This window comes from Ursus arctos, unplaced genomic scaffold (genome assembly GCF_023065955.2).
Source record: "Ursus arctos isolate Adak ecotype North America unplaced genomic scaffold, UrsArc2.0 scaffold_8, whole genome shotgun sequence".
Classification (NCBI taxonomy): Eukaryota; Metazoa; Chordata; class Mammalia; order Carnivora; family Ursidae; genus Ursus; species Ursus arctos.
This window is the reverse complement of record NW_026623100.1, coordinates 67,253,884-67,280,176: the sequence shown is the minus strand read 5'-3', so window position 1 is coordinate 67,280,176 and position 26,293 is coordinate 67,253,884. Positions and strand designations below refer to the sequence as shown.

The 26,293-nt window shown below is 44.7% G+C and overlaps 2 protein-coding genes across 3 annotated transcripts; one reads left to right on the top strand and one right to left on the bottom strand.

Annotated features, from left to right (window-relative positions):
* The first annotated feature begins 1,537 nt into the window (after positions 1-1,537).
* On the top strand, positions 1,538-13,841 carry FKBP1B (FKBP prolyl isomerase 1B). 2 transcript variants are annotated; one of them, XM_026519752.3, is made up of 4 exons: positions 1,538-1,691; positions 5,168-5,215; positions 9,989-10,101; positions 11,208-13,841. In XM_026519752.3, exons 1-4 carry the CDS (start codon positions 1,655-1,657, stop codon positions 11,334-11,336), a joined length of 327 nt encoding a protein of 108 aa, XP_026375537.1. In that variant the 5' UTR covers positions 1,538-1,654; the 3' UTR covers positions 11,337-13,841. The 2 variants fall into 2 exon arrangements, with proteins under 2 accessions (XP_026375537.1, XP_057165335.1); XM_057309352.1 differs by having other exon boundaries at positions 11,163-11,244.
* A 12-nt stretch (positions 13,842-13,853) lies between these two features.
* On the bottom strand, positions 13,854-26,058 carry SF3B6 (splicing factor 3b subunit 6). Its single transcript, XM_026519739.4, has 4 exons — positions 25,736-26,058; positions 22,655-22,773; positions 16,142-16,280; positions 13,854-15,979 (listed from the first exon to the last, which is right to left on the bottom strand). The coding sequence occupies exons 1-4, from the start codon at positions 25,763-25,765 to the stop codon at positions 15,890-15,892; spliced, it is 378 nt and encodes a 125-aa protein (XP_026375524.1). The 5' UTR covers positions 25,766-26,058; the 3' UTR covers positions 13,854-15,889.
* Between the last annotated feature and the right edge of the window lie 235 nt (positions 26,059-26,293).

Genomic DNA, 26,293 nt, shown 5'->3' with positions numbered 1-26,293 from the left:
ACAGTAAAGCAGCTACACTTTCGCTCTCGCTTTAGGGTAGAGCCTTCCCTCACTTCTCCTCGATTCTCTTAGTCTAAGAAAGAGTACAGGATCCCTAGAGTCAACACGGTTTCTTAACTTTTTTTGGGAGGAGGAAGGGGGTCAGGGAGTGAGAAGGTGTTGAGGACTTCTTTAAAATGCGATAAAATCTCCCCACAAAAATGTTCTTATTCATACAAAATATTGTGCATTCAACTGAAGCCGCTCCATGGACCTGTCCGAGTTATAAACTCCTGTTCGACGCTTACCCCAAGAGTGCCTCCCCATGGCCACAGTCCAAGGACCTAGCGCGATACTAGACTTTAGATAGCTACACACCTGGGAGACTCTGGGCCACGCAGTAAAGCAGCCCATAGGGAGTTTCAGATGCTGACCCTCATAGTACAGTTGACAATCATCTTTCTTGAACAAAACAGCCAGTCCTCCTTCAGCAAGACTGATAACCTGAAATGTGACCTAACCACCTGGGAGAGTGGGGGCGTGGTGGGGGGAGGAAATGGACGAAGAACATTCTAGGGCCCACTCTGGCTGCCTCTGCTCAGGCTTCTCTCCCCGTGCCTATATTCCAGTACCACCGGTCAGAATCATGCTCTCAAGTCAATTTTTAGAACAATGCAGGGAAAAATGAGAGAAAAAGAGAGGGAAAAAAATTAAAGTTCCATTCATTCTTCAAGCAAATTTATCTCCTCCAAATAATCTTTCCAGATTCCTGAAACTGTTTTGGGTAGCGGTGAAGGGTCTGGCGTGGAAGAAGAGCTCAAGGTACAATTTACTCATTCATCTCACAGCTTGAATCACTCCACGCTGTAACTAACTCTGTGTCCCCACCCGTCACAAATTTCGTTCTTTAACGACAGCGATTCTGCTTTAATTTAATTGGTATCCGCAGGGCGCAGTGCTTTGCCTTGAAAGGTGGGAAACTACCTGTGAGTGGGGCAGAACTACGCGGAATGGTGAATAGGGGTTTAGGGTGGTTGCGGTAGGGTAATGAATGGTTTCCTCCCTCCCTCCCATTCCCCTCCGCCTCCCCCCCCCCCCCCACGCCCCGCGCATCCCCAGAATGCGCCTACATTCCGGGCAGTCGAGCTAGGGTAAGTACCTATCAGGTGCTTCCATAACGTTCTGAACTCCAGTGAGCGCATCTATTTAAAGTGTTGGTTTAGTTGCCGGCCTTCCCCTAGTCTGTGGGACCGGGTTGACTCCCCAGAGCTTAGCACAGAGTAGATGCTAGATAAATCTGTGTGGAACGGATGGATAGATCGATGGATAAATGGATGGATGCATGGATGCATGGATGGATGCGCGGGTGTCTCATGCCTCCCTCGCCATCCTCCCCAGTTAATGACCGTTAGCCTGGCCACGCTCTGGAGCAGCCGCGTCAGGGTCCCTTCCCCCGGGCCCCGCCCCAGTCGACCCCACCTTTCCGCGCCGCTCCGCCCCGCCGCCCCCTTCCCCGTGGCCCCTCCCCGCGCAGGTCCCGACTCCCGCCGCACCTCCTCCGGCTCTGCAGTGGCGGCGGGGAGGCGAGCCGGAGCGCCAGCCGGGCCAGGGCCGGAGCCGAGCCGGGGTCGGGGCAGCAGCGGGGACCCTCGGAGGCGGGGCCAGTGGGACTGCGATGGGCGTGGAGATCGAGACCATCTCCCCGGGAGACGGTACCGGGCGGCGGAGCCGGGGGAGGAGGAAGGGTCCCGGGGCGGAGCCGGGCGGGCGGGGGTCTGATTCTGAGGTAGCGCGGAGGGTGCTGAATCGGGGGAGGGCATAGGATGGGGCGGCTGGAGGAGACCCCAGACGGGATTGTTGGGGGGTCTAGCAGACGATCCTCCACCATCCCCTTCCGCGCCGGCTCACCTAGGGGATCGAAGGCGGCGGCCAGGAGCCGGGGGTCTGCGGCCCGCCACCGCCCCGGGGGCCTCGGGCCGCCGCTGCAGCGGCTGTAACCTCTCAGTTATCTGCTACTGCTGATTTCCCAGCGCAGGGCTTTAGCTCTGCTTTCCCTGCCCTGCTAGGTGAGCTCTGGGGACAGCTGGAAGGGTTCCCTTCTGCTTGGGGCAATCCTTTCTAACGCGCCCCCCGTCGGGCCTCCGATCGGGCGGCCCCTGTGGGCTGGGCGGTGAGATGTTGTGGGGACCGAGCCAGTCTGGGAAGGAAGAAGCGCTCCCTCCGCCGCCTCTGCATCTTGCTTTATCCTCCCCGCCCTACTCAGCCTCTCCAGCCATCCTGTACGCTTCCATGGCTTTCATTACCGTCTCAAACCGATGCCCTCCAAACTTAAGCCTTTAGCCCAGATCTCCGACCCGAGTTCAAGGTGGTCCATTTATCCAGCTGCGGCTCGACCTCTACCTGGATGTCCCACGGATACCTAATTCAGCAAGTCCAAAACAACTCATGCTCCTTGTCCTCCCCACTCCCAAGCACTCCTCTGTTATTCCCTTTTCCCTGCCCCCAGAACTGGCACCACGCACTTTCCCAAGCCAGGCATCTCTTGTATAATTGGGTCTGGATGTGCAAGGAATAGCCATTTTTTAATTTTTAAATGAAACTTAATCCAGTCCAGAGCCCCCATTTCTGCAGAATTTGATAGACAAACTTCATGTGAGACATAACCGACAACCCCCACCCCTTCTAGGAAATTGGAGGACCTCTTGGTTCTTGTTAAAGGCAATGGTCCTTAGAGGGCCCAGCCCCTACCCTTATCACCCCGCAGGTACAGGCTTCTTTGCCCACCCTGGGAACCATGAGGCTGGGTCCCAGGAAGCATCTCCCTGAGACTTTGTCACACCCCAGAGCACTGCCACTGAGTTCTGCCAAGGGGCTGGAGGCTTCTTCTCCCTTCCCTAGCTCAAAGTAGCCTTTAGAGTTTTCTCTGCTTATCCTCCCTCTCTGGCCAAGGACAAAGGGCATTTTCTCTTGAGGGAGATTAGATTTTTAGAGGAAGCCTGCAAGAGCTTTGGCCTGCTTTTAACAGTCTAAACCCTTGAGTCAAGAAAGCACAAAAGGACCAAGCTACTGTACTGTTAACACTAGAGACACCGGGTCTTGGTCAAGCCTCACAGCAAGTCTGACAGGACTTGGTCCTTCTGCTGAAAATCTCTAGGCTCCATCCCTTTAGCCCCTGCTCTGGTTCCATCCACCACCATCTCTCACCTGGATTTCTGCACATCCTCTAAACTGGTCTCCCCACCTCCAGTCTCAGCTCTCTGCCTTCCATTGGGTCTCCCTAACTCACGGCCTATTTTCCTCACCATAGCCTGAGGACCCTTTAAAATGCATGTTTGACGGTCCCATCCCATTCTGCTCCTCCCCCACCCGGCCCTCTGCCTTGTATTTTAATGAATCTTCCCTTTCCTTCTCCCGACAGATAGTAAGCTAGTCTAGTCTTATGTTCCACAGTAGAGCCTCTTTTCTTACTACAGCCCTTACTCCCACTACCACCTTTTTCTCTAGCTTCGGCAAGCTGCCTGCAAAGTGGTTAAACACACCAGTCATTCTGCAAATATTTATCGAACATGTACAATGTGCTAGGTCCTGGGGTTACAACAGTGAGCCAGACAGGGATCCCACTAGTTCTTGATTCTGGGCCTTTGAATGTGTTGTTCGCTCTTCCCAGATTACCTCCCTTTACTTCCTCTAGCAAACTATTAATCTTTTAAGACCCAGTTTAACCCTTATCTCCTCTCTGATGCCTTCCCTGACTCCCCATAGAGTCCTCAACATATTGGCTCAGTTGTTAGCCTCCCAAAGCTTTGCTATCCAGGCCTGTGGCTTTAAATTCCACCCAGATTTATACCTCCAGTGCAGACTCTCCATCTGCCTACTTGCAATATAAACTCAGATGTCTAATAGGCATTTCAAGATTGCCAACTGCTCAAATCTGCTCCTCCCTAGTCTTCCCCACCTGGAATTAGTTCCACTGTCCATCCAGTTGCCCAAACTGAAAACTCAAGCATTGTACTCGATTTCTCCTTCTCCCTCATCCTGGACCCCATCTCCACTCCACTAATGTACCCTGTCAGCCCTGTCTCCCAAATACATCTCTTTTGCTCTCTTCTCTGCTGCCACCACATTAATTCAAGCCATAATTGATTTCCTGTCTGGATTATTGCAACAGGCGCCTAACCGTCCATCCTACACACAGCAGCCAGAGTGATCTTATAAAATCTTAATTCAGATTATGTCATTCTCTTGCTTAAAACCCTCCAGTGGCTTCCTATTGCACTTGGAGTTAAATCCAGCCCCACAATACCAGGCATGATCCGGCTCTTTCCCACTTGTCTCCCTCTCCCTCTCTTCTTTCCAGTCACCAGTCTTCTTTCTATTCTGCAAATGCTCCAATCTTTTCCTGCCTCAAGGTTTATGCACTTGCAGCTCCCTCTTCCTGCAGTGCTTTTCCCAGCATTTTGCTCATTCTTCCAGATTCAGCCCAAATGTCACCTTTTCTGAGAGGCCATCCTGGACCACCCTTTCTAAAATGGTCTGATCATTGTGTCTCTTTAACTTGTCATTGTGTTTCTTTCCTTTAGAGAATTATCATAATTTATAATTGTCTTGTTTATCTGAGTACTGTTTGTTTCCCTCCATTAGAATGTAAACTCCAAGGATTAGGGATCTTGTCTGTATGGTTTACTGCCAGGTCCCTGAAATCAGGCCCAGGCTTCGCATATAGTAGGTATTCTGTAAATATTTGTGAATGATTATGCTTATTAATCTTTGCTTGCAGTCATCATCCTGCACTATAATCTATTATTTATTTATGTGTCTGTTTCCCTAACTTCACCATGAGTTCATAGATTGCTCTGTGTTTCTGAAATCTGGTCTAGGCACATAGTAGGCTGTCAGGAAATGTTTGTAGAATGGATGAAGGAAAGTAAAAGGAGCAGTCAAGGAAAGGAAAATAACAAGGAGAGAGTGGAGTTGAGGAACCCAAGGGTATAAAGTTCAAATCAAATAAGGAGAGGTGAAGAGACTAATCTGGCTCACAGGAGGCAGGGAGCCAGAACTAGAGCCATGGGCATCTCCAAGGTATGGAGGGGAATGTGGGCCAGACCTCTGGGTCACAGTCACACCTGAACGTCCCAGGTCACTTTCTCCAATACCTTATTCATTCATCTGCTGTCATGTCTCCTTGCAGGAAGGACATTTCCCAAGAAGGGACAGACGTGTGTGGTGCACTACACAGGTAGGCTTTGCTCCCTCAGGCTTCACCCAGACCTGCCCCTCCCGAGGGAGGCCTTTCCTCTGATACTCCTCTCCGGAGGTATCTGCGCCCTGGCTCAGGCCCAAAGCCTCAGATAGCCAGGTCTCCCTCTGACCAGCTATCCCCCCATTTCTCAAGCCAGCCTTGTGCATATGGGAAAGGGGGCTTGCAAGGTTACCCCTTCCCCACTTGCACCATCAGGAGCCCTCTGTGGAGCCTGGCCCTCCTGGTTCTGTCTGATATTTGGAATCCCTTCTTAAAGCTCTGAGAGCCCTGCTCTTCTCTACAGACTCCTTTTTCCTCTTACAATATTATTACAGAAGAGGAGGTTGACCTCCTCAGCATTTCCTTTCTTTTTTCAAAAATAGACTATTTGACTTGCCTACTGTTGTTGAGTACCTACTGTGTGCAAGATGCTGTCCTGGGCACTGGGGACACAGTTGAAAAGGGAGGATTCCTTCCTTCTTTGGGGCTCTGGGGAGTGGGAGAGACCAGTGATCCAGGGTCTCTGATGCAGTGTGGGTGGGGGGGTGACAGCCGTGCCTGTCTCAGGGTGCTGGAGCCCCCCACATCTCTGCTGATCCCTCTTGGATGCTCTGTACTGGAAGGTCAGGTGGGCTGAGGAACATTCTAGATGGATTCCTGAGGACGGCTGGCAGAAAGATCACGAGCAGGTATTTGTTCCCAGAGGGGCGAGTGCTCTGCCTTGTGACCTGCTTCCCAATGTGGCAAACTTGGTGACAGCCACTTAGCAGACAGCAAGGCCAGTTTAATTCCTAGGACGTATTCAGATGGGGCCATTTTTAGCAGTTCTCTGGGCCAGTGTGAAGTGCCAGGTTAAATCTAGGCAGACAGTGTGGGTATTTCTCAACAGCTGTGTTGCCGGTCGCTGACGTCAGTGGGCTAGAGCTGTGTTTTATCTCCCGGTGATGTGGCCTAATTACCATGAGTCCTCTGGGGCCTCTGACCTGTGTAATTGATTTATCTGTTCTACATGTTGTAGACAGACCAGTACTTATCAAGTTACTAAAACCACAACATCCTTTTGCAAAGACTTTTTATAGTAGATACAGAGAGCAGGCAATGTTCATTAAACACTAACATTAGCCATGAGTGCCTCTGGTTTGGGGAAGGACTGTCTCATCAAACCCAGCAAGAGACTGTATGGGACTTTTTGGTAAACTTTTAAATTAAATATAAACACAGTAGAGAACATAAATCTAAAATGTACAGCTCAATGAAATTTTTCGAAGTGATTACACTTATATATGACTACCATCCAGACCAACACATACATTTCCAGAACCCCCAGGCTCAGGCATCTCCCTCATGCCTCCTCCTAGTCATTACACCTCCCGGAAGTAACCAGCATTCACACCTTTGTCCCCATCGTTTGGCTTGGCCTGTTATTGAATATCATATAAATGGGATCATAGAGTATTTTCTCTTTTGTGTTTGGCTTATTTTACTCAATATTATGTCTGTGAGATTATGTCTGTGAAAGTGGTTCGTTCTTTTTTTTAAAGATTTATTTATTTATTTGAGAGAGAGAGAGAGTACACACACGAGTGGGGGGAGGGGCCGAGGGAGAGGGAGAGAGAGAATCTCAAGTAGACTCTGTGCTGAGTGTGGAGCCCGACTCGGGGCTCAATCCCATGACCCTGAGATCATGACCTGAACTGAAATCAAGAGTCAGATGCTTAACCGATTGAGTCATCCAGGAGCCCCTGATTTGTTCTTTTTTAGTCCTGTACAGTTCATTGTGTGATGAATATACTACAATTTATCTTTTCAACAATTGATGAACATTTGGGTTGTTGATAGTTTCTGGCTATTATGAGTAGTATTGCTTCGAACAGTCTCGTAGGTGTCTTTTGGTGCACATATGTACACATTTCGGTTGGTATACGCCCAGAAGTGGAGTTAGGTGGGCATGGGGTTATACCAATGCTCAGCTTTAGCAGATACTGCCAAACAGCTTCCCAAAGTAGTCATGCCGATTTCCACTGCCACCAGCCATGTGTGAGAGTTCCAGTTCTCCTGCGTCCTCGTCAACTTGGCATCCTCATGTTTTTGTTTTGTTTTTGGTCCACTCAGGTGGATGTCCAGTGGTATCTTGTAGTTTTGATTGGCGTTGCCCTGATGACTAATGAAGTTGAGTACCTTTTCATGCACTTACTGACCATTTGGATATCCTCTTTAGTCTGCTCAAGTTTTGTCCAATTATAAAAATTAGGTTGGCTGTCTTTAAAGGAATTTTTTTTTTTTTTAGAGAGAGAGAGAGTGAGAGAGAGCATGGGGTCGGGGGGCAGAGGGAGAGGGAGAGAGAGAATCTTAAGCAGGCTTCATGCCCAGCACAGAGCCCAACCCAGGGCTCGATCTCACAGCCCTGAGATCATGACCTGAGCTGAAATCAGGAGTCAGACGCTTATGCACCACCCAGGCACCCCAGGAATTCTTTATATATTCTAGGTATGAGTCTTTTGTTAGTTATACTGATTCCAATCACCTCCCATGCCAGAGCTTGTCTTTTTACTCTCTTAATGGCATTTTTTGAATAGAAGTTCTTAATTTAATTAATTTTTTTTTAAAACAAAAAAAGACAGAGCACACCCAGAGAGAGAGTTCAAGCAGGGGGAGCGACAGGCAGAGGGAGAAGCAGACTCCCCACTTAGCAAGAAGCCGATGCGGGGCTCAATTCCAGGACCCTGGGGTCATGACCTGAGCAAAGGCAGATGTTTAACCTATGAAGCCAACCAGGCACTTCTAGAAGTTCTTAATTTTAATGAAGTGCTACGTATCGATCTTTTCCTTTATAGTTAGTACTTTTGTGTTCAGTTCAGAAATCTTTGTCCCTGGGTCATGAAGATGTTCTTCTCTTTGTTATCTTGTAGAAGCTTTATTATTTTATGTTTCATATTTAATTCTGTGATTCATCTGGAATCGATTTTTATGTGTGCATAAAGTAGGGGTCAAGTTTCATTTTTTTCTCCATATGGATATGCAGTTGATCCAGCAACATTAATAAAAAAAAAAATCATCCTTTATCTGTTGCATTGCCGTGGCACCTTTGTTGAATCAGGTAACCACGTATATGTGGGTCTTTTTCTGGGCCGCATGGTTTGGGCTGAACTTGTAGCAGTAGATAACTGTATGTGTCCTGAAGTATATTAAGTCGTATGAAACCTGAAGAAATTGGGGAATGAGAAAGCCAGTCTTCAAAGGGAGTGTGTGTGTGCATACACATATGTGTTTTTGTCCAAGTATGTGTCTGTGTGAATGTATGTAGATTTGTGGATTTAAATATTTTCTTAGCATCTGTTTGACCATGAGGGTCTTTCTTCTGAAAGTGTGTGCATAAGTGCCCATGCGCCCGCATGAGTATCTCTGTGTATCTGAATATCTTAACCTGTATCATGCATGAGTTTGTATTTCATCTCCTTAGTATCCATCTGTATAGCCACAGGGTTTTCTCCTTTGCCTGATTTTGTACCCAGGGCAAGAGTCCAATTTATTCTACCCAGAAGGTAGAAAAATGAGACTGTCACTCGTATATAAGTGGTAGGAATTCGGAAGTGGAGTCATAGATGCTCAGACACTAAGCTTGTCCAGACCTCCCACATTAAACATGGCAAATCTGAGACCATGAGAAAGGAAGTGATTTGCCTAACTTTACACAATGAGTTAGTGCCAGCATGAAGTCAGAATCCAGTCTCTGAACTCATAGGCCAAATCTTTCTCTGGTCTCAAATTGCCTTTTGTTGTGGTCTGCAGGCTGCAGGAAGAAATCGTGGGAGAGCATCGTTTACAGTAGGTCTGATCTTTGAGCCAATCACCAAACGAACTAAAAACAGAAAAACAGCTCTTGAGCCTTAGGCAGCAGGAATGAGAAGTGTTTGTACGTCAGGGATGACAAGGCAGCCACACCTGGAGGCTCAGGGATGCTCCAAACTGCTGGAGACAGCATCGGGGTGTTCCGGGTTCAAACAGGCCCTTTTTATGGGGTCTGGAGGCCACCCTTGACTGGCTCACTTTGCTCTGTTCATTGCAGGAAGGGGATGATGATATGGCCTTTGGGTTTTGTGTGTTGAGGGAACCTTGTGAAAAGCAGGTGAGGATGCAACCTGAGGCAGAAACATCTTCGGGCTGAGGAAGTGGCTCAGAAAAGGTTGTAAAGCACAGAGGTATTTGAGAAAGGTGTGCCCTGAATAGGACATGGGGGGAAGGAGAGGCAGGGGAGAGCAGAGAGGGGTTATCAGGCAGGCTATATATATATATATATATCTGGATCTTGAAGGGCCTGTGTGCAGTGTAGGCATTTAGATTCTGCCTCGGGGAGCTATTGACGTGTTTTAAGCAAGGGAGTAACATGATCAGATACATGTTTATAAAAGACAGTCATGGGTGTCATGTGGAGGCTGGAATGGAGGAGTGAGAGTGGAGTAGAAAGACCAGTTAGAGGGTGTTCCGCACACAGGTGAGACATGATGGGGACGTGGTGCAGTCACGGGGTGGTGGCAGTAGAAATGGAGAAAGCAAGTAGATTGCAGAGATGTGTAGGACTTAGTGATAGGCTGCACGTGGGGTAAGGTAGAGCAAAGTATCTGGGTTTCTTGCTTGGGCAACAGGACAGGTGGGGAGATTGGAAGAGGCACAGTTTGTGCCAAATAGGAATTCCATTTTAGACATGCGGCCCCAGAACTGGGAGTTAACTCATGACCACCGCTCTTCTCCATCCTATTCTTGCTTTCACAGGAATGCTCCAAAATGGAAAGAAATTCGATTCGTCCAGAGACAGAAACAAACCTTTCAAGTTCAGAATTGGCAAACAGGAAGTCATCAAGGGTTTTGAAGAGGGTGCAGCCCAGGTAGGATGGGAATCCTCAGTAGGGAGAATTCGGGGAGTTGGAGTCTGGGCTCAGTACGCTGCCCTTGCCCTATCACAGACAGCCACAGCTTTGACTTTGCTGCCAGGGCATGGGGACGCCATCCAGATTCTGTCCTTGGCTTTGTGCCTCCACCCCTTCCCTCTCATTGCCAGCATGACTCCTTTAAGTCACTGGGGGCTCTCATTCCAAGCACAACCCTCCAGGCTTGCTCAGAACTAGCTTCGGAGGCCTGCGAGCTACCAGCTGTCTGGGACAGAGGCAGCAGGAGAGTTGAGGGGTGGGGAGGCCAAGGGGTTTTTGTTTTTGTTTTTGTTTTTTAACTTAAAAATTTCAGACTTGCAAAAATATCACAGAAATAGTTCCCATATATTCTTTGCCCAGCTTCCCCAAACGTTAACATTTTACATAACCATAGTACAATGATCAAATTACATGAGTTTGTGATCAATTACACATTAACATTGATACAGTACTATTAACCGAGCCATTCAAATTTTTGAGTTGGTTATTCAAAATTTAAAAATCGATTTTTTCAAATTTCACCTGTCCCACCAGTGCCAGGTGTCCTTGATGACTGCTGTGATGAGCCCTGGTTCATGCTTTTCTCCCTTGGTCTCTGAAGCCATACGATGCTCTGTTAGAGTAGCTCTCTCAGCCCTCCACACCTTGCGGTGGCCTCTGATTGCTTCACATCTTTAATGGTTGCTCCTTTATCTCCTTGAGTGTGTACTTGGATGTGTGCTCTTTACATGCCCTCTTTAGGTTCTTTTGGAAGAGGGTGAGGAACAATAATGAACCAATCGAAGTGTTGGGGCCATGCACTAGTTGAATAACCAGCAGTGGTTGTTGGATGAATGAATTTGGGACTACTTGGTGGAAGTTACTGCCCCGCAGTGAAGTCTCTGCTAGTCTGAGGCAGAATCTCAATTCGGCATCACTTCAGTGTGCCCCATAGAAAATTCATCTCAGATCTTCGGAGTTACTTTGAGGATGGTGTGGGAAAATGCCATAGTTATCTTACTTTTTTCTTTTAAATCAAGCTGGGTCCTCTTTCTCCTCTCCCCATCTGCCCCCATCCCTGCTAGATGAGCTTGGGGCAGAGGGCGAAGCTGACCTGCACCCCCGATGTGGCGTATGGAGCCACGGGCCACCCTGGTGTCATCCCTCCCAATGCCACCCTCATCTTTGACGTGGAGCTGCTCAACTTAGAGTGAAGGCAGGAAGGAACTCGAGGTGGCTGGAGATGGCTGCTGCTCACCCTCCTAGCCTGCTCTGCCACTGGGACGGCTCCTCCTGCTTGGGGCTCTTGATCAGTGCGCTAACCTCACTGCCCCACAGCATTATCCATGCTCTGCCCAAGTTGCTCTGTATGTGTTCATCATCGTACACGCGCATCTTTGCTTGAGGAAACTTCGGTTGCAGATCAAAACATTTCAGGTTGTGCATTTTGCGTGATGCATGTCGTAGCCATTTCTGATCACAGAATACAGATTTCTCGTTCGCACAATCTACACTGCCTTACTTAAGCCAGACACACAAGGTGCTCAGACATGAAATGTACATGGTATACACAGAGGGACTTGAGCCAGTTACCTTTGCTGTCACTTTCTCTCTTAGCAATTCTGTTGGCTGCTGACTTACACAATGTCCTCCTCGGAAATGATATGTAAAATAAAGGCTCTGTGCTTGACAAATTCCTGTCCATCCTTATTGTAGGAAGGAAGTGCTTTAAGGACTACATAACCAGTTGCCCTTGGGAAAGAGTGGGAAGGAGCCTTCCAAGTAGCCAGGAATGATAATAAACATAATAGCTATGATGTGAGTTTTGTACATGCTGGGCCTTGTTCTATATATTTTTAAATAAAATTGCCACCAACCCTCTAAGCAGCCCTACAAGGTAGGTATTAACTTGCCACTCGCCTCACAGGCTCAGAATTCTTCTCCGAATAACCGAAGGAATGTATTGTGTTCAAACCCCATAGCCTAGCAGTCCAACATAGGATTTGAGCACTTGCGTGACCTTGCAATCTCTCTGTGTTTGGACTTAGAGGGACGAGTTCTCACCCAGCAGGAAAAGAACACTACGCCTGAACGAATGAAGGTGTGTTAGGTCTTCGAGCCCTACACTCACTCACGCTGGGAACTTACTTTTGAAAAGGAATGTGTGGTTTTGAGCTTGTTTTTGCATTTACTGCTTAGTTTCATCTAGTTTTGCTCTTACATTGGGGTATTATTTCTGAGAATGTATGATTCTGAACTTGTTTCCATATATACTGCTTATTTCCATCTATATTTACTATAACTTATGGGAATTCCCAGTTAGGGTTTATCATCAGCCCACTTACTGGTGTGGGCTGTGTGTTTGCCAAGGGAGCCTGGGGCAATGTGGCTAAGAGATTTTTCTTTTGACGTAGGTGAGAAAAGTTCTTTGCCATAGTCGGGGCTATTCTGTCAGTGAGGCCTTGGATTAAGATTGAGGAGAGGCTGGTAGGTTAGTACTTAGTTTCCCGCATAGATTCATTGATACATGTCACATAATGTCATACGAATGATAATAGGTCCATGTCATCTTGTCTGCTTCATCTACCCCTTTAGTCTCCAGGAAGCCCTGGCTGTATTCCTCCGCTGAAGATCAAGGAGTTAAGAGGCAGTGCTTTAAGATGGAGGAAAAGAAATGAGAAAGGGGGCGCTTTGCTTTTAATCACCCAACCCCTGGTCTCACTTCTGTTGTAGAAGCAGACCAGCCAGAGGGTGCTGCACTCATTCCTTTCTGGGGTCTTTCCTTCAGAATGTCTTAGTTCCCAGGTTTTTTCAATGACACGAATGTCTCTGATAATTTCTCAGAACTTTGCCTGTTATGAGAGACATACTCCTGTTTTCTGCTGTGACACCAGCAGGATAAAATTAAAAATGGCATCAAGAACCATTTCAGGTGTCCACTGTGGAGCTGAAAAAAGATCTCAGTGTAGACTATTCATAGGTTAAGGGGTCATGGGAGACACCCACCAAGAGAACCAAAACAAACAAATGCAAGTAACTACTGGCTAGCACCTGGAAAGGATATGCTAGGCTTTGCAGGCTCTGCTTTACTGGCGCTCTTAAAAGATGATGCAGAAAATTATGAGACAGTATGCTAACAAGTTTGGACATTGTCCTGGGAGAGCCACTGAGAGTTGTTAAGCAGGAGAGTGGTAATGAGATCTATGTCGTATCAGTCATCTTCAAATTTCCAGTCTACTCATACAAAATCTTTCTTAGAAACTCAAAATTTAACCTCGGTGAACGTAAAGCAGCTCTGGCACACATCGATACACATACATGTGCACGAGCACGATTGTCCCTTGTACTCCTAAAAGCAGTCTGAAGGGGCGCCTGGGTGGCTCAGTTGTTGGGCGTCTGCCTTCGGCTCGGGTCATGATTCCGGGACCCTGCGATTGAGCCCTGTGTCAGGCTCCCTGCTCAGTGGGGAGCCTGCTTTTCCCTCTCCCACTCCCCCTGCTTGTCTTCCCTCTCTCCTGTATCTCTGTCAAATAAATAAATAAAAATCTTAAAAAAAAAAAAAAAGCGGCAGTCTGAAAAATAGCCTTAGATGCCTGGTGTAGAAAAAGACCGATTAAAAGTATAGCCTCAGCTTCTTAGCACACACAGACCTGGCACAGAGTAGGTGCTCAAGATTTATCTACAGAATTCAAGTTCTTTTAACTGGGACAGGCCACAAAATTGCCAAACAATTGGAATTTTTAAAGATTTTATTTTTTAAGTAATTTCTACACCCAACATGGGACTCAAACTTAACGACTATGCGATCGAGAGTCACATGCTGTACTGACTGAGCCAGCCAGGTGCCCCACAATCGGACATTTTAATTTTTAAAATTCTTTTAAAGATTTATTTATTAGAGAGAGAGTACAGGGGGGAGGGGCAGAGGGAGAGGGAGAGAAACTTAAGCAGACTCCACACTGAGCACAGAGCCCAACATGGAGCTCAGTCTCACGACGTTGAGATCATGACCTGAGTTGAAACCAAGAGCTGACGCTCAGCCAACTGTGCCACCCAGGTGCCCTGGACGACTGGAATTTTAAAACTCTTAGCCTTAGGTCATGAAACTCAGCTAACAGATATACTAATCCAAACGAAGGGACTGGCCATAATTGTCAATAGAAGGAATTTCCCCTTGTTATTAACTTAAAACTCCACTAGAGCAAGCCAGTCTGCCACTTAGACAAAGCACACTCGAAGTCTGTTTTCCCCTTACAAAAAAAGTCTTTTAGAAAATTATTTTTAGGGGGCGCCTGGGTGGCACAACGGTTGAGCGTCTGCCTTCGGCTCAGGGCGTGATACCGACGTTATGGGATCGAGCCCCACATCGGGCTCCTCCACTATGAGCCTGCTTCTTCCTCTCCCACTCCCCCTGCTCGTGTTCCCTCTCTCGCTGGCTGTCTCTATCTCTGTCAAATAAATAAATAAAATCTTTAAAAAAAATTATTTTTACATTGGTAAATACCTAAAGGCACACCATGCATTACACAAATTAGTAAGGAATCCATAAAAGCATTCAGAAGAAAATTAAAGCTATGGCTCCTTTGTTATCTCCCTGCCCTTCTTAGAAATGGTTCTTTCTAGTCTTTTACAGTGCTTTCAAAAAGTACTGACATAATTAATAGGAATAATTTCTTCATTTTCAATAGTAGGCTTTGAGAAGACAGTACCAGAAGTATAAAAGAGCATATTATCTTAAAGTAAGCATAGATATCAAAGCTAAATGCATTTAAAAGTAGAATAGATGCTTTTTGTCCATTTAAATGATCCAGTGCTTGTAGTCTTCAAATTGATTTTGGGTTATAGTTATATACAAAACAATTGGTCCATGTTTTTCCATTTGGCCCATGACTAAACTATAAAAAGAAAATTATAGCTATCTCCTCCAAGCTGCCAAGCTATGATGAAATGTGGTAATAACCATACTATTTCCATTCCATGGGAGCATATGATTATAAGAATAAGCTTAAATATTCTATTTATAGCAAAGATATACTATGAACTAAGGTCTAAGATATTCACGGACACTTATTAACTAAAGGAAAAGACTGCATAATACAATCTTAGACATGTAACAACCAACACCACTACCCAAGAAGCATGCTCTCAAATTTCTAACAATGTGCTGTCATCTGAATGGCCACTTCTAGAACTGACTTCTGTTTTAAGGATGGGGTACCCATATTGACAAAGGTATTTTGTTAACTGTAAGGCAAGTATTATTCAAATGTACTGGTATGGTTAATACTGGTTGACGTTACAGCAACTTTTTATGTAAACATTTTATTCATTCAACCAACACATCTCTGTAAAATGGAGTTTCCTACCTTCAGTGAGTTGTTAACATGCAATAAATGACAGCACTCTAAAAATTTCCCTTGATGGCTAAGCACTGGACTGGACATCAGAGGCATTAAGAATACAAAAAGCTCCCTGCTCTTAAGAAGCTTGGTCTCTGTGACCACCTACCACCAAACAATTCTTGATACAGTTCAACTGCTGATTTGTTTTCTGGTATCAAATAAGAAGGGAAAGTTTAAGAGAAAACACTGACGTGTTTTACAAAAAGTTACAAGTTTATTTATTCATATAACATATTCTAACATGTATCAAAGTTTCAAGCAAGTCCTTTTGAATCTCGAATAAGAAATTACAACATTCAGCATTAATTAAAAATAAGAAAAGGGTGATGGTGGGTTTTAGTCTAAAATGAAAATGCAGAAAACGTTTATTTTGGTGGATCTGTGTTGATGCCATATTTCTCCTTGAGAAGCTTCAACTGCTCCTCCTTCTTTTTTGTGTCCATCTTCTGAAATGCCTGAAATGTGATAAGCACCAAAGTTAACAGTTACTGATCTGTAGTCAAATGAAATTTCACTAACAGCACTAGCGAGATAGGAACTCACAGTATACTCTTCCCCTCATGGTACACTACTTAACATGGGCTCCCCATGCACTGAGGACTGTGGCTAATACTTACCCTGTTAGCATTATAGTACAAAACCACCAGGTATCTGTTACAAACATTGAATCCAGAAAGGTGATCACACGCATTCTTGGCGTCAAAGATGTCTTCATAGACCACATAAGCTGTTCCTCTAGTTTCGGGTGTGTTCCCCCTGCAGAGTGAAATCAGACTTAATTAAAATACACATTTACCTGAGTTAGGAAAGACGCTGGGTTTGAGGTCAGATGTTAAGGAGAGTAACTACCATGACTTCCAGACTTTGACGAAACCTCAGATGGGAGGCCTTCTGGCCAAGCATCTGCAATTTCATATTGTTGGAGCATTCCCTGGGGTTGCAGCTTTCTAGAAGTTTGCTGTGGCCAAACCAAGAAAGAAGGATATGCAGATTTCTACAGAAATTATGATTCCATAAGAGATTTTGAGGAGATGAAAAAGGCTGGTATCTTTCAGAGTGCAAAGTGATTTTGGAATGTAAAGAATTTCTTTGGGTTGAGTTCCATGGAAATTTGTCACTGACCTGTATTCCTGAACTATGAAACAGGATTGTTGAGCTATGGAATAGTTTCTCTTTATAAATAAACAATAAATACTGTGGAAAAAAATACACATTTACCCGAGCACTGATAGTTGAATAACAGAACTGTCGTTTTTTTTTTTTAAGATTTTTTTTTTTTTTTATCCGACAGAGAGAGACAGCCAGCGAGAGAGGGAACACAAGCAGGGGGAGTGGGAGAGGAAGAAGCAGGCTCATAGCAGAGGAGCCTGATGTGGGGCTCGATCTCACAACGCCGGGATCACGCCCTGAGCCGAAGGCAGACGCTTAACCGCTGTGCCACCCAGGCGCCCCCAGAACTGTCTTTTAAACCACTAACCACAAAAGATTAAAGACATAGCTGGAGTTCAAGTATTTTGAGATCAACCTGAACACTGTTAGAGGAAATAAGCATTATGGATAGGTATGCTGGATAAGCCTACTGTTTCTTGAATTAAGGTTAATTTTTGTTTTCTTTTTTAAGTAAAAGAGCTGCAGGTTAAACTTGCTGTCAGGACTCCTACTACAGCTACCAAAGCACTAGCAGCAAAGAACTAGCTTGAAACTTTGTCCCAGTCTTCATGTTTACTGTTCTAGTCTTTCCTATTTCTCACACTAAGAACTCATTCTCAGTCTTTTTTATTTCCTTCAAAGATTGTATTTGAGAGACAGCCACGTGCACGCATGTGTAACGGGGAGGGGGGGACACATGCACGGGGGGAAGAGAGAGAGGGAGAAGCAGACTCCGCAATGAGCAGGAAGACCAACTGGGCCTCAATCCTAGGACCTGGAGATCATGACCTGAGCCGAAGGCAGACACTTAACTGACTGAGCCATCCAGGCACCCCCAATTCTCAGTCTTAAGCTGGAAAGTACAGTATTTGGGAGTGATGGCTCCTATCAGTCAGCAATGTCTAGAATGAGGTTTTTCCTACTGCACATTTATGCAACAGAACCAATACTTAAATTATTTATCACATTATTACCTGGTAACTAGTCTCTTGTTTCTAAAGATTTTAATTTTCTCCCTCACTCTAACTTTGTTTTAAGCAATCTCTACACCCAACATGGGGCTAGAACTCAAAACCCCAAGATCGACAGTCATGAGCTCCACTAACTGAGCCAGCCAGGCACCCCTCCCTAACTCTAATTTTAGTTTCAGTTAAAGACAATACAGTCTCCATCAATGCAGGAAACAAATGTTTTTGAGCAGTATTTTACTAAGGTTTATCAAATCCATAAAAATAAAACCTGTGTCTGTAGACGGGGGTGGGGTGGAAGCCCTATGAAGAAGATGGCAAAATTATAAATGATGTCTAGGAAAACAGCCAACCATTATCCTTTATGGCCAGGAAAGGATGTAAAGAGTTAATGTGGTTTCTCCCACTTAGAAGATTCATTGCTTTTCTAAGACGTGGTACGGTCAACTCTAAACTTTTCATACACTCATTTTTAATAATATATGCACTCCCATGCATTACACAGCCCTGTTTGGCTTGGGAGAAGGGTCCAGCTTTGGCCAAGGCAGGTGGGAGGGAGTGATCTGCCTTGTGGGTGGGGTCATCTGCCAGCCAGGGAGAGTGCTGGAAGGTGGATAGAAGTGGAAGCTGGACTTCGATGGAGGATATGGAGCTGCTTCTTGTGTAGGTTTTCCTTGCCACCTCCTCTCTTCACCTCACCAGCTTCCTTCCTCAGGGAGGTAGGGAAGTGTGAAGAGCAACAAACTGCAGGCAGCAGATGGCCATGTGCTTGTCAGTGGGGGCAGTGGGCACAGGTCCCACTCAGCTTATGCTCCCAGTGTGATAAAGATGGACCCCTCCATCTGTGTTCTAGCCACCCAGTGCCAACTGTGGAATAAGGTTTAAGACCGTGGACTGCCTCTCCATCTGTCATAGTCCCCACATAGGGTCAAGCAAAGGTAGCAGGCCATGGGAAGGGGAGGTACCTGTTAAAATTTGATCCAGGACAAGACTACAACGTTGGGCCCTGGTCAGAGCTTATGCTTCCTGTAAATGGGAATGGGAGAGGTACGGGGTGCTGGCGTGGTCAGAGTGCCAGTGTCCTTGAATGCTTACAAGCTGTCAGGCTGAATGGGCCCAATGAGGGACTTTATAATATTCCTTACTGTCTGGGAACAGTCTAACAACTTTTGGACATTTTTTTCTTTAAGTTTATTTATTTATTTAAGTAATCTCTACACCCAACATGGAGCTCAGACCCCACGATCAAGAATTGTGTGCTCGGGTGCCTGGGTAGCTCAATCTGTGAAGCGTCTGCCTTTGGCTCGGGTCATGATCCCAGGGTCCTGGGATGGAGCCCCAAGTCGAGTCGGGTTCCCTGCTCAGTGGGGAGTCTCCTTCTTCCTCTCCCTCTGCCCTTCCCCCCTCTTGTGCTTTCTCTCTTGTTCTCTCACTTTCTCTCAAATAAATAAAATCTTAAAAAAAAAAAAAGAAAAAAAGAGAATTGAGTGCTCTTCCTGCCGAGCCAGCTTGACACCCCAACTCTTGGACTTTTGACTTAATTTTCAAGAATGGATTAGCCTAAAAAAATTTTTTTGTAATTAAAAAAAAATAATGCATTAGCTTTGAAAGTTGGGGATTACCCAAAGAAAAAAACACTGCCCCAGAGATTTTGCCAAAAAGCCTACCTATTTCTCCTTTGGAATAAAAACATAAAGAACTTAATATTTTAGTTCTTATTAACTGGGCAAGAAAGGTCTTATATTTCATTTTTTTCTCACAGCACCATGCACACAAGTGCTAAAAAACATATGAAAAGTGGAGATCTACTCTCTCCCACCAATTCTCTTTCTCCTGGAAGCCTAAAAAAAAAAAATCAAAACAAAAGTATCTCTTCCTCTTACATCTTCTTAGCAACTAGAACAGGGATGGGTACCAACACCATTTTAAAGATTCTCATCTCCAAGTGTGCTAGCTGCTAACTATCAATCTAGTATCTTAACCGTATTGTACCTTCAATTTCTGGAAGTATGTAACCGGTACCTACTGTATGGTAGGCACTGAGCCAACATTATTTTCTTGATTGGTGGTAAACCTCAGAGTAGGAATAAGAAAACCTAATCATGTGCATTAACCTCGCTCAGCTTCAGCGGCTTCATATGTCTAACAGCCATATCAGGATCTCTCACATGCCTGACGCCTTCCGTGTTTTAGTAATCAAGAGGTAAAAGATATGAAAGGGCTTTAAAAAGTTCAAAGCACTGTCTGCCAGGAAGGGTGACCACTCATCCCAGTTTGCCCAAGACTGTCCAGGATTTAGCACTGAAAGTTCATGTCCCAGAAAACCCCTTGGTCCTGGGCCAACTGGGAAGGTTGGTCACCCTAGTTCTAGGTGCCAAATATGTGATAAAGCATGATCACAGCTAGGGAACAAAAAAGTGTTTCTCAATCTATAATTTGGACCCAAATTCCTGCTTTTATGAATTTATTCAACAAATATATATTGTGTTCTTTCTGTATGACAGGCACTGGAAACAGAATAGTGAAAAAGACAAACATGTTCTCTCCAAGGAACTTTACCCAAGTGGGAGAAAGATAGATAAATACAGATGAGAAATATTATAAAGGAAGTAGACAGCTGTGACAGAGATTACTGGGAGGACAAGGATGACTTAATGCTAGGGTGGTCAGGATAAACTAAACCTCTTTGAAAAGGTGACGCTGAAGTGGAGACCTGAAGAATGAGGAGCCAGATAGGAGATGAGCCAGGTGAAAACCATTCCAAATGGAGGGACCAGACTACAAAGGTCCTGAGCTACTATGCACCCTTCTAAAGATGCCACTGCTTGATTATCTACCTGGGCTCTCTGAAACACTAACTTCACCGATGTAAGCATCTCTTCCTTGTGTACTATCAATAAATTTTATAACACTTTCAGAAGTCAATCACAACCATTTTCTGTATTATTCATTTACTTATATACAGGGGGTGTTTAACATGTATCAGGCACAAAAGCTATCATCCCAAAATGAAAAGAACATATAATACCTGTCCTGGAGGAGCTCACAGGCTGGCAAGAGAGACAAGTATACAGACAACAGCAAAATCATGTGTTAAAAGATGTTCACAGAAGGTGCTGTGGGAGCACAGAGGCGTGGTTCATGCACACTGGGAAGGAAATACTTCATGACAAAGCGCTTTCACAGGTATGATCTAGTTTGATCCTTACTCAAATTCTTTTAAGACAGGTTAGGAAGACTGTGTTTTATAAATAATTGAAGCTCAGAGGGATTAAATATTTTGCCCAGTTAATATATGACTAGAAGACGTCCAGCTAGTATTTGAACTTAGGTCTTACATCCAATTCAATAAATTTATCCTGCTGCCTCCATGTTAAAAGCTGAAAGGCACAGTCTATCTAGATTATCTTACATGTGAGGGAACAGAAAACCAAAAAGTTGGACAACTTGTCTAGGGTTGCAGGGCCTGAAGCAGAATCTTATCTTCTGCTATCCAAGTCAGGGGACCTCTATATACTATTCTTCTATGTTTAGAACAGGGTTTCTTAACCTAGGTTTTGTGTACCCACTGAAATCATATGCAAAATGTTTTGTGTATTGTTCTGTGAAAAGGGTCCAAAGCCTTTATCAAATACTCAAAAGGACTGAGACTTCCTAAAGAGGATGGCTGGTCTGTAACACTTCATTTCCATCCCCACTTGAGTACCAATGATGATGTATTGCTAGCACTCGGTTTACTTTCTGAAGGGAAAGTGATGATTTAAACGGAGAATCTCTCAAGATCTCACAGAATTCTAAAAGCCAAGAAGAAGCTCTCAGGTCACAAAAGAAAATTTATTAAGAAAGAGATATTCAGGGGTGCTGGCTGGCTCAGTAGAAGTGTGTGCCTTGTGAGTTTGAGCCCCTGTGTTAGGTTATTATTTAAAAAAATAATAATAATCATAGTAATAAACTTAAAAAATTTTTTTTCCCAGATGAACTCTGAGGTAAGTGGCCCATTTATTCTAATTAGAGTCTCACTAGCTATGGATCTGTGTAGTGTAAATATTCAACTTAGAACCAGAGATTTTATCACTAAATAGCTGTGTGAAGCTAGAAAAGTACTTGTACTCCCTGGGCCTTGGTAGTCTCACCTGTTAAACAGACAATTATCGGGGTGCCTGGGTGGCTCAGTCAGTTGTCTGACCTTTGGTTTCAGCTCAGGTCATGGTCTCAGGGTCTTGGGACTGAGCCCTGCGTTGGGAGTGCTTGTGCTCAGCAAGGAGTCTGCTTGGGATTCTCTCTCTCTCCCCTTACCCCTCCCTGTTCCCATGCTCGCTCGTGCTCTCTCTCAAATAAATAAATCTTTAAACAAAACAAAACAGACAATTATCACCTCCACACAGGGCTGTAGTGTTGGTGATATAAATAGAAGCACCTATTACAACAAATGGCATTTTGTAGATGTTCAATAAATATCTAAATATATGAACCCCAATTTTTAGATTTAATTAAAGCCTGAACTCATGTTGCAATTATTCTCCCATATACTTTTAAATCTTCAGTAGAAAAAATAATAAAAAATAAATCTTCAATAGAAAGTTGTAGTTGGGAAAAAAAATCATTTTTCTCAGTTACTTGTATACCTCCTTACTCAATTTATTCAGAAATTCCAGAGTCAGTAAAGTAGACAGGAGAGAAAATTTGAGTTAATGCATATAAAAAACAAAGTATCATATCTGATTTTACAAATAATAGTTACGCAATAAATGTTGCTTCTTTCTTTTCCCACCCATTCCCCTCAAACCATTCATTACTACTTCATGCTTCCTCTAATTTCACAACTACTATTCTTGGCTCTCACCGAGCTAGATCAGGAAGGTCTCATTTTTTTCCATACAAAAAAATCTCATCTCCCAGATTTCAATCCATTTAGTCTCTAGGCTCTTGGTTAGGCCTTGCTGTCAGCTATAATTCTGAGATTATACAATCATTTTCTTGAAAAAACATTTCAAAAGTCTCAGTAAGACTCACACTCGGATTTGACGAATAGGTCCGTATTTCCCAAATATATCATACATTTCTTCAGCTGTGATTTTGTATGGCAAATTTCTTATATATAAAATCCGATTTACTTCAGGTGGAAGGCGAATCTAAAATGAGAAATATGTACTATTATTGTAATCAGAGGCAGGAGTGCCCCCACCTAAAAATAATTTCTCATAATAAATCCTCACAGTAAAAACAAACAAAAAAACCCCACATAACAGTCAAGAATAAGAATTATTTTTTAAAAAATTATAATCTGATATTCCTGAAAATGGCATGCTTTTCAGAAAAACAACTGGGCACTAGTTTTAGGGACGAGTATTAGTAGGAACTAGTAAGGGGCTACTATAAAACCCAGGCTTCCAGTCACTGCAGTTAAACAAGGATTTCCAACCTCATTTAAAAGTCCTCAATGCCTCAGACATATATGGGAATGAAGGGAACTGTTCCTGTTTCCTAGACAATAAAACTCCCATTGATGACTCTTATGTGGTCTTTTCAAGAAACTGTTATATCAACGATTATCTTCTCTCTTTTGAATTTACAGTCTTTCCTTCATCACTGGCTTCTATTCCTTAGGTGAGCAGCTGCTGATATCCTGGCAATTGTCATGCAAAACAAAATAGTCATTTATATCCTTCTTCCTTCTTTCCAAAATATTCAATGAGCACCTTCTCTATGCACCCATCAGGCTAGGTATTAGGATTACACAGTGAAGGAAAAAAACAAGGTTTCTGCCTTCCCTGAATTTATCAGCTCTCTACTTACTATCCTATTTTGCTTTTTTCTTTTCTTTCAGTCAAGCATCTGGAAAGATAGTCTATACTCACTTACCTCATAATCTTTAGTTCACTGACACTCACTAACCTACCACAACCCAGCGTCCACCCCAGCACTGATGAAAATACTTTTATGCTAAGACATTTTTAAAAAAAAATCGTATACAAAGATTTAACAAACCTTATAAAAGCGGTGGGGAGGGGCAGAAGGAGAGAATCTCAAGTAGACTCCGCGCTGAGCACGGAGCCCAACATGGAGCTGGATCCCACAAACCCAAGATGAAGACCTGAGCCGAAACCAAGAGTGGGGCGCTTAACCGTTGGAGCCACCCAGGCAACCTGGCATTAAGACCTTTTAATTGCAGTGTTCAATTTTCATCACACCTAACTTCTGAGGCTTCTGACATTGTTGAGTATTCTTGACACTTAATTTCCTTGGCTTCCTCCTACCTCTCTGGCTAGTTCTTCTCACTCTTCTTTGCCATTAAAATATGCTCTTCCACAGTTTTACTTTTAGATTCCTTTTTGACCCTTTGTATACTCTCCCTTAATTCTACACTCTCTTTGATCTCTTAACCACACACATGGTTTCCAAAGTTGGTGAATCTCAAATATGTATCTCCCAACCAGAGTTCACTCCTATGTTCTTATTAACATATTCAATTACATACTGGATATTAATTTGCTCAACAACTATTGAACTGGCAGCTTCTTAAGGCATTAAGCTAAGTGTTGATACTTATTCCCTGCCCTCAAACCATTAACAAATGGTCAACAAATAAGTACAATGAAGTTTTAGATTTAAGATTTCAGACTGAGTTCAAATAGACAATCAACACTTACAATTATAACACACTTCTCTCCTAAATCTGCTTTCTCAACTCTGTAAAACACTGTATCACACTTTCTCTTCATTCCTCAAACCTTACCACCACTTCCTTTACATCTCAGTTGGGCTGTCACCTCTTCCCTGCCTATCCCAGGGGTTGATCTTGCCTCTTACTTATTGAAGAAAATATATATGACCAAATGGTAAGTACTTATATTCATGTCACTAAACCCACCAATCTAAATTTATCCATATCCACCCCCCCATTATCATTTACTCGAAACCTTCACTCCTGAACTTACCTCATCTTTCTCCCACATCATCAATTTCTCCCACTCTACCAGATCATTCTCACTGTCATACAAATACACTTTATATCACACATCTTAAAACAGGAAAAAGTCAACTATCATCCAATCTCTCTACTCCCTATTTACATGAAAACTTGTGTAAAGAGCTGTCTCCATTTTCTTTTCTTTTTTTTTTTTTTTTAAGATTTTATTTATTTATTCGACAGAGATAGAGACAGCCAGCGAGAGAGGGGACACAAGCAGGGGGAGTGGGAAAGGAAGAAGGAGGCTCATAGCAGAGGAGCCTGATGTGGGGCTCGATCCCATAAGGCTGGGATCACGCCCTGAGCCGAAGGCAGACGCTTAACTGCTGTGCCACCCAGGCGCCCCTGTCTCCATTTTCTTAACTTCCATCCTCTTTTCATCCCACTGCAACCAAGTTTTCATCCACTGAAATGATCATCATCAAGGTCACCAAAATTCTGCAGCTCACCATGTCCAATTTTCTGTCTTCATTATCCTATACCTCTCAGCCCTACAGCTGACCTACCTCTTTTTATTTTTTCTTAGGTTTCTATAATACCCCATTCTCTAACATTAGAATGTAAACAGAAGGGCTTTTTGTTTCATTCACTGTTGTATCCCCAATACGTAGACTAGTGTCAGGCACACAGTAGGTTTTCAGTAAATTTAATTTTTGAATTGTTTCCTATCTCGCAATTCTGGTACATAGTAGGTGCTCAAACATATTAAGACATTGATGAAGGATCCAAAAACCTCCGTGACTTGAGGAGAATCCCAGGCTCTGGTTGCCTGTGAGCTATTAGGTTATTCACTGGGGACTTGTCTGTGCTACTGACTTTCGGGCGAAGATCCCGTTGCCAGGTCCTAGGTGAAGATCAAGCAACAAACGCTGTAGGGCTAACACTATGACTGACACCAGAATAAGAGACCGAGGGAACTCTCAAAACGGTGGAGGCGGAACTGTGGCTCAAAACGCATCTGTAAGGATGGGGCCAAGATGGAACTCCCAGCGATAAGACAGTAAATTCTGGGCTACTCTGGCCTGGGAAACCGAGGAGGGGCAAAATACACAGTTCCACGCCGTTAAGAAAGTCCAGCAGCGAGGTCCTCCCCCCACCCCTTCTGCAGAAGGCCAGATACTCACGTTCGCCCTCTTGGCCGCTTGCATCGCCATCTTGGCGGGCTGATATGGTTACTGCAGCAAACACTGGAATTCCTCCGGACGCCTCCGGAGCCCGCTCTACTGGACCGCAACACAACAACTCCAGGACATCAACATCCAACCTCCGCCGGAAGCTTTCCAACACCCCGGATTATCGCCGTCTCACGCCGAGACGTGCTGACGTAATATCCCCTTCCGAAAAGACGCCGGAGCGAAACGATCCTGAAACGAAAAAAAGGCCGAAAGAAGAAAGGCGAGCATTCGAGACCTTTTTACGAGCTGCGCACCGGAAAGGGCGGGGCCTGAGCTTAAGAAGGGGCGGTGTTCCTGTCGGGGCGGCCCTGACCAAAGGATGCTGGCCAGAGGGGGCGGGGCCTAGGAGAGCCGGAGGAGGTGAGGCTGCGCCCAGGTGAGGTGCGGGAGAGGGCGGGGCGTGGCGCGGGGCAGGACTCCGTGCGGCGCGTACGGCCGGACTCCGTGCGGCGCGTACGGCCGGAGCGGGTGGCTGATGGGTGGACCCGGGCCTCGGGTGTTGCGCAG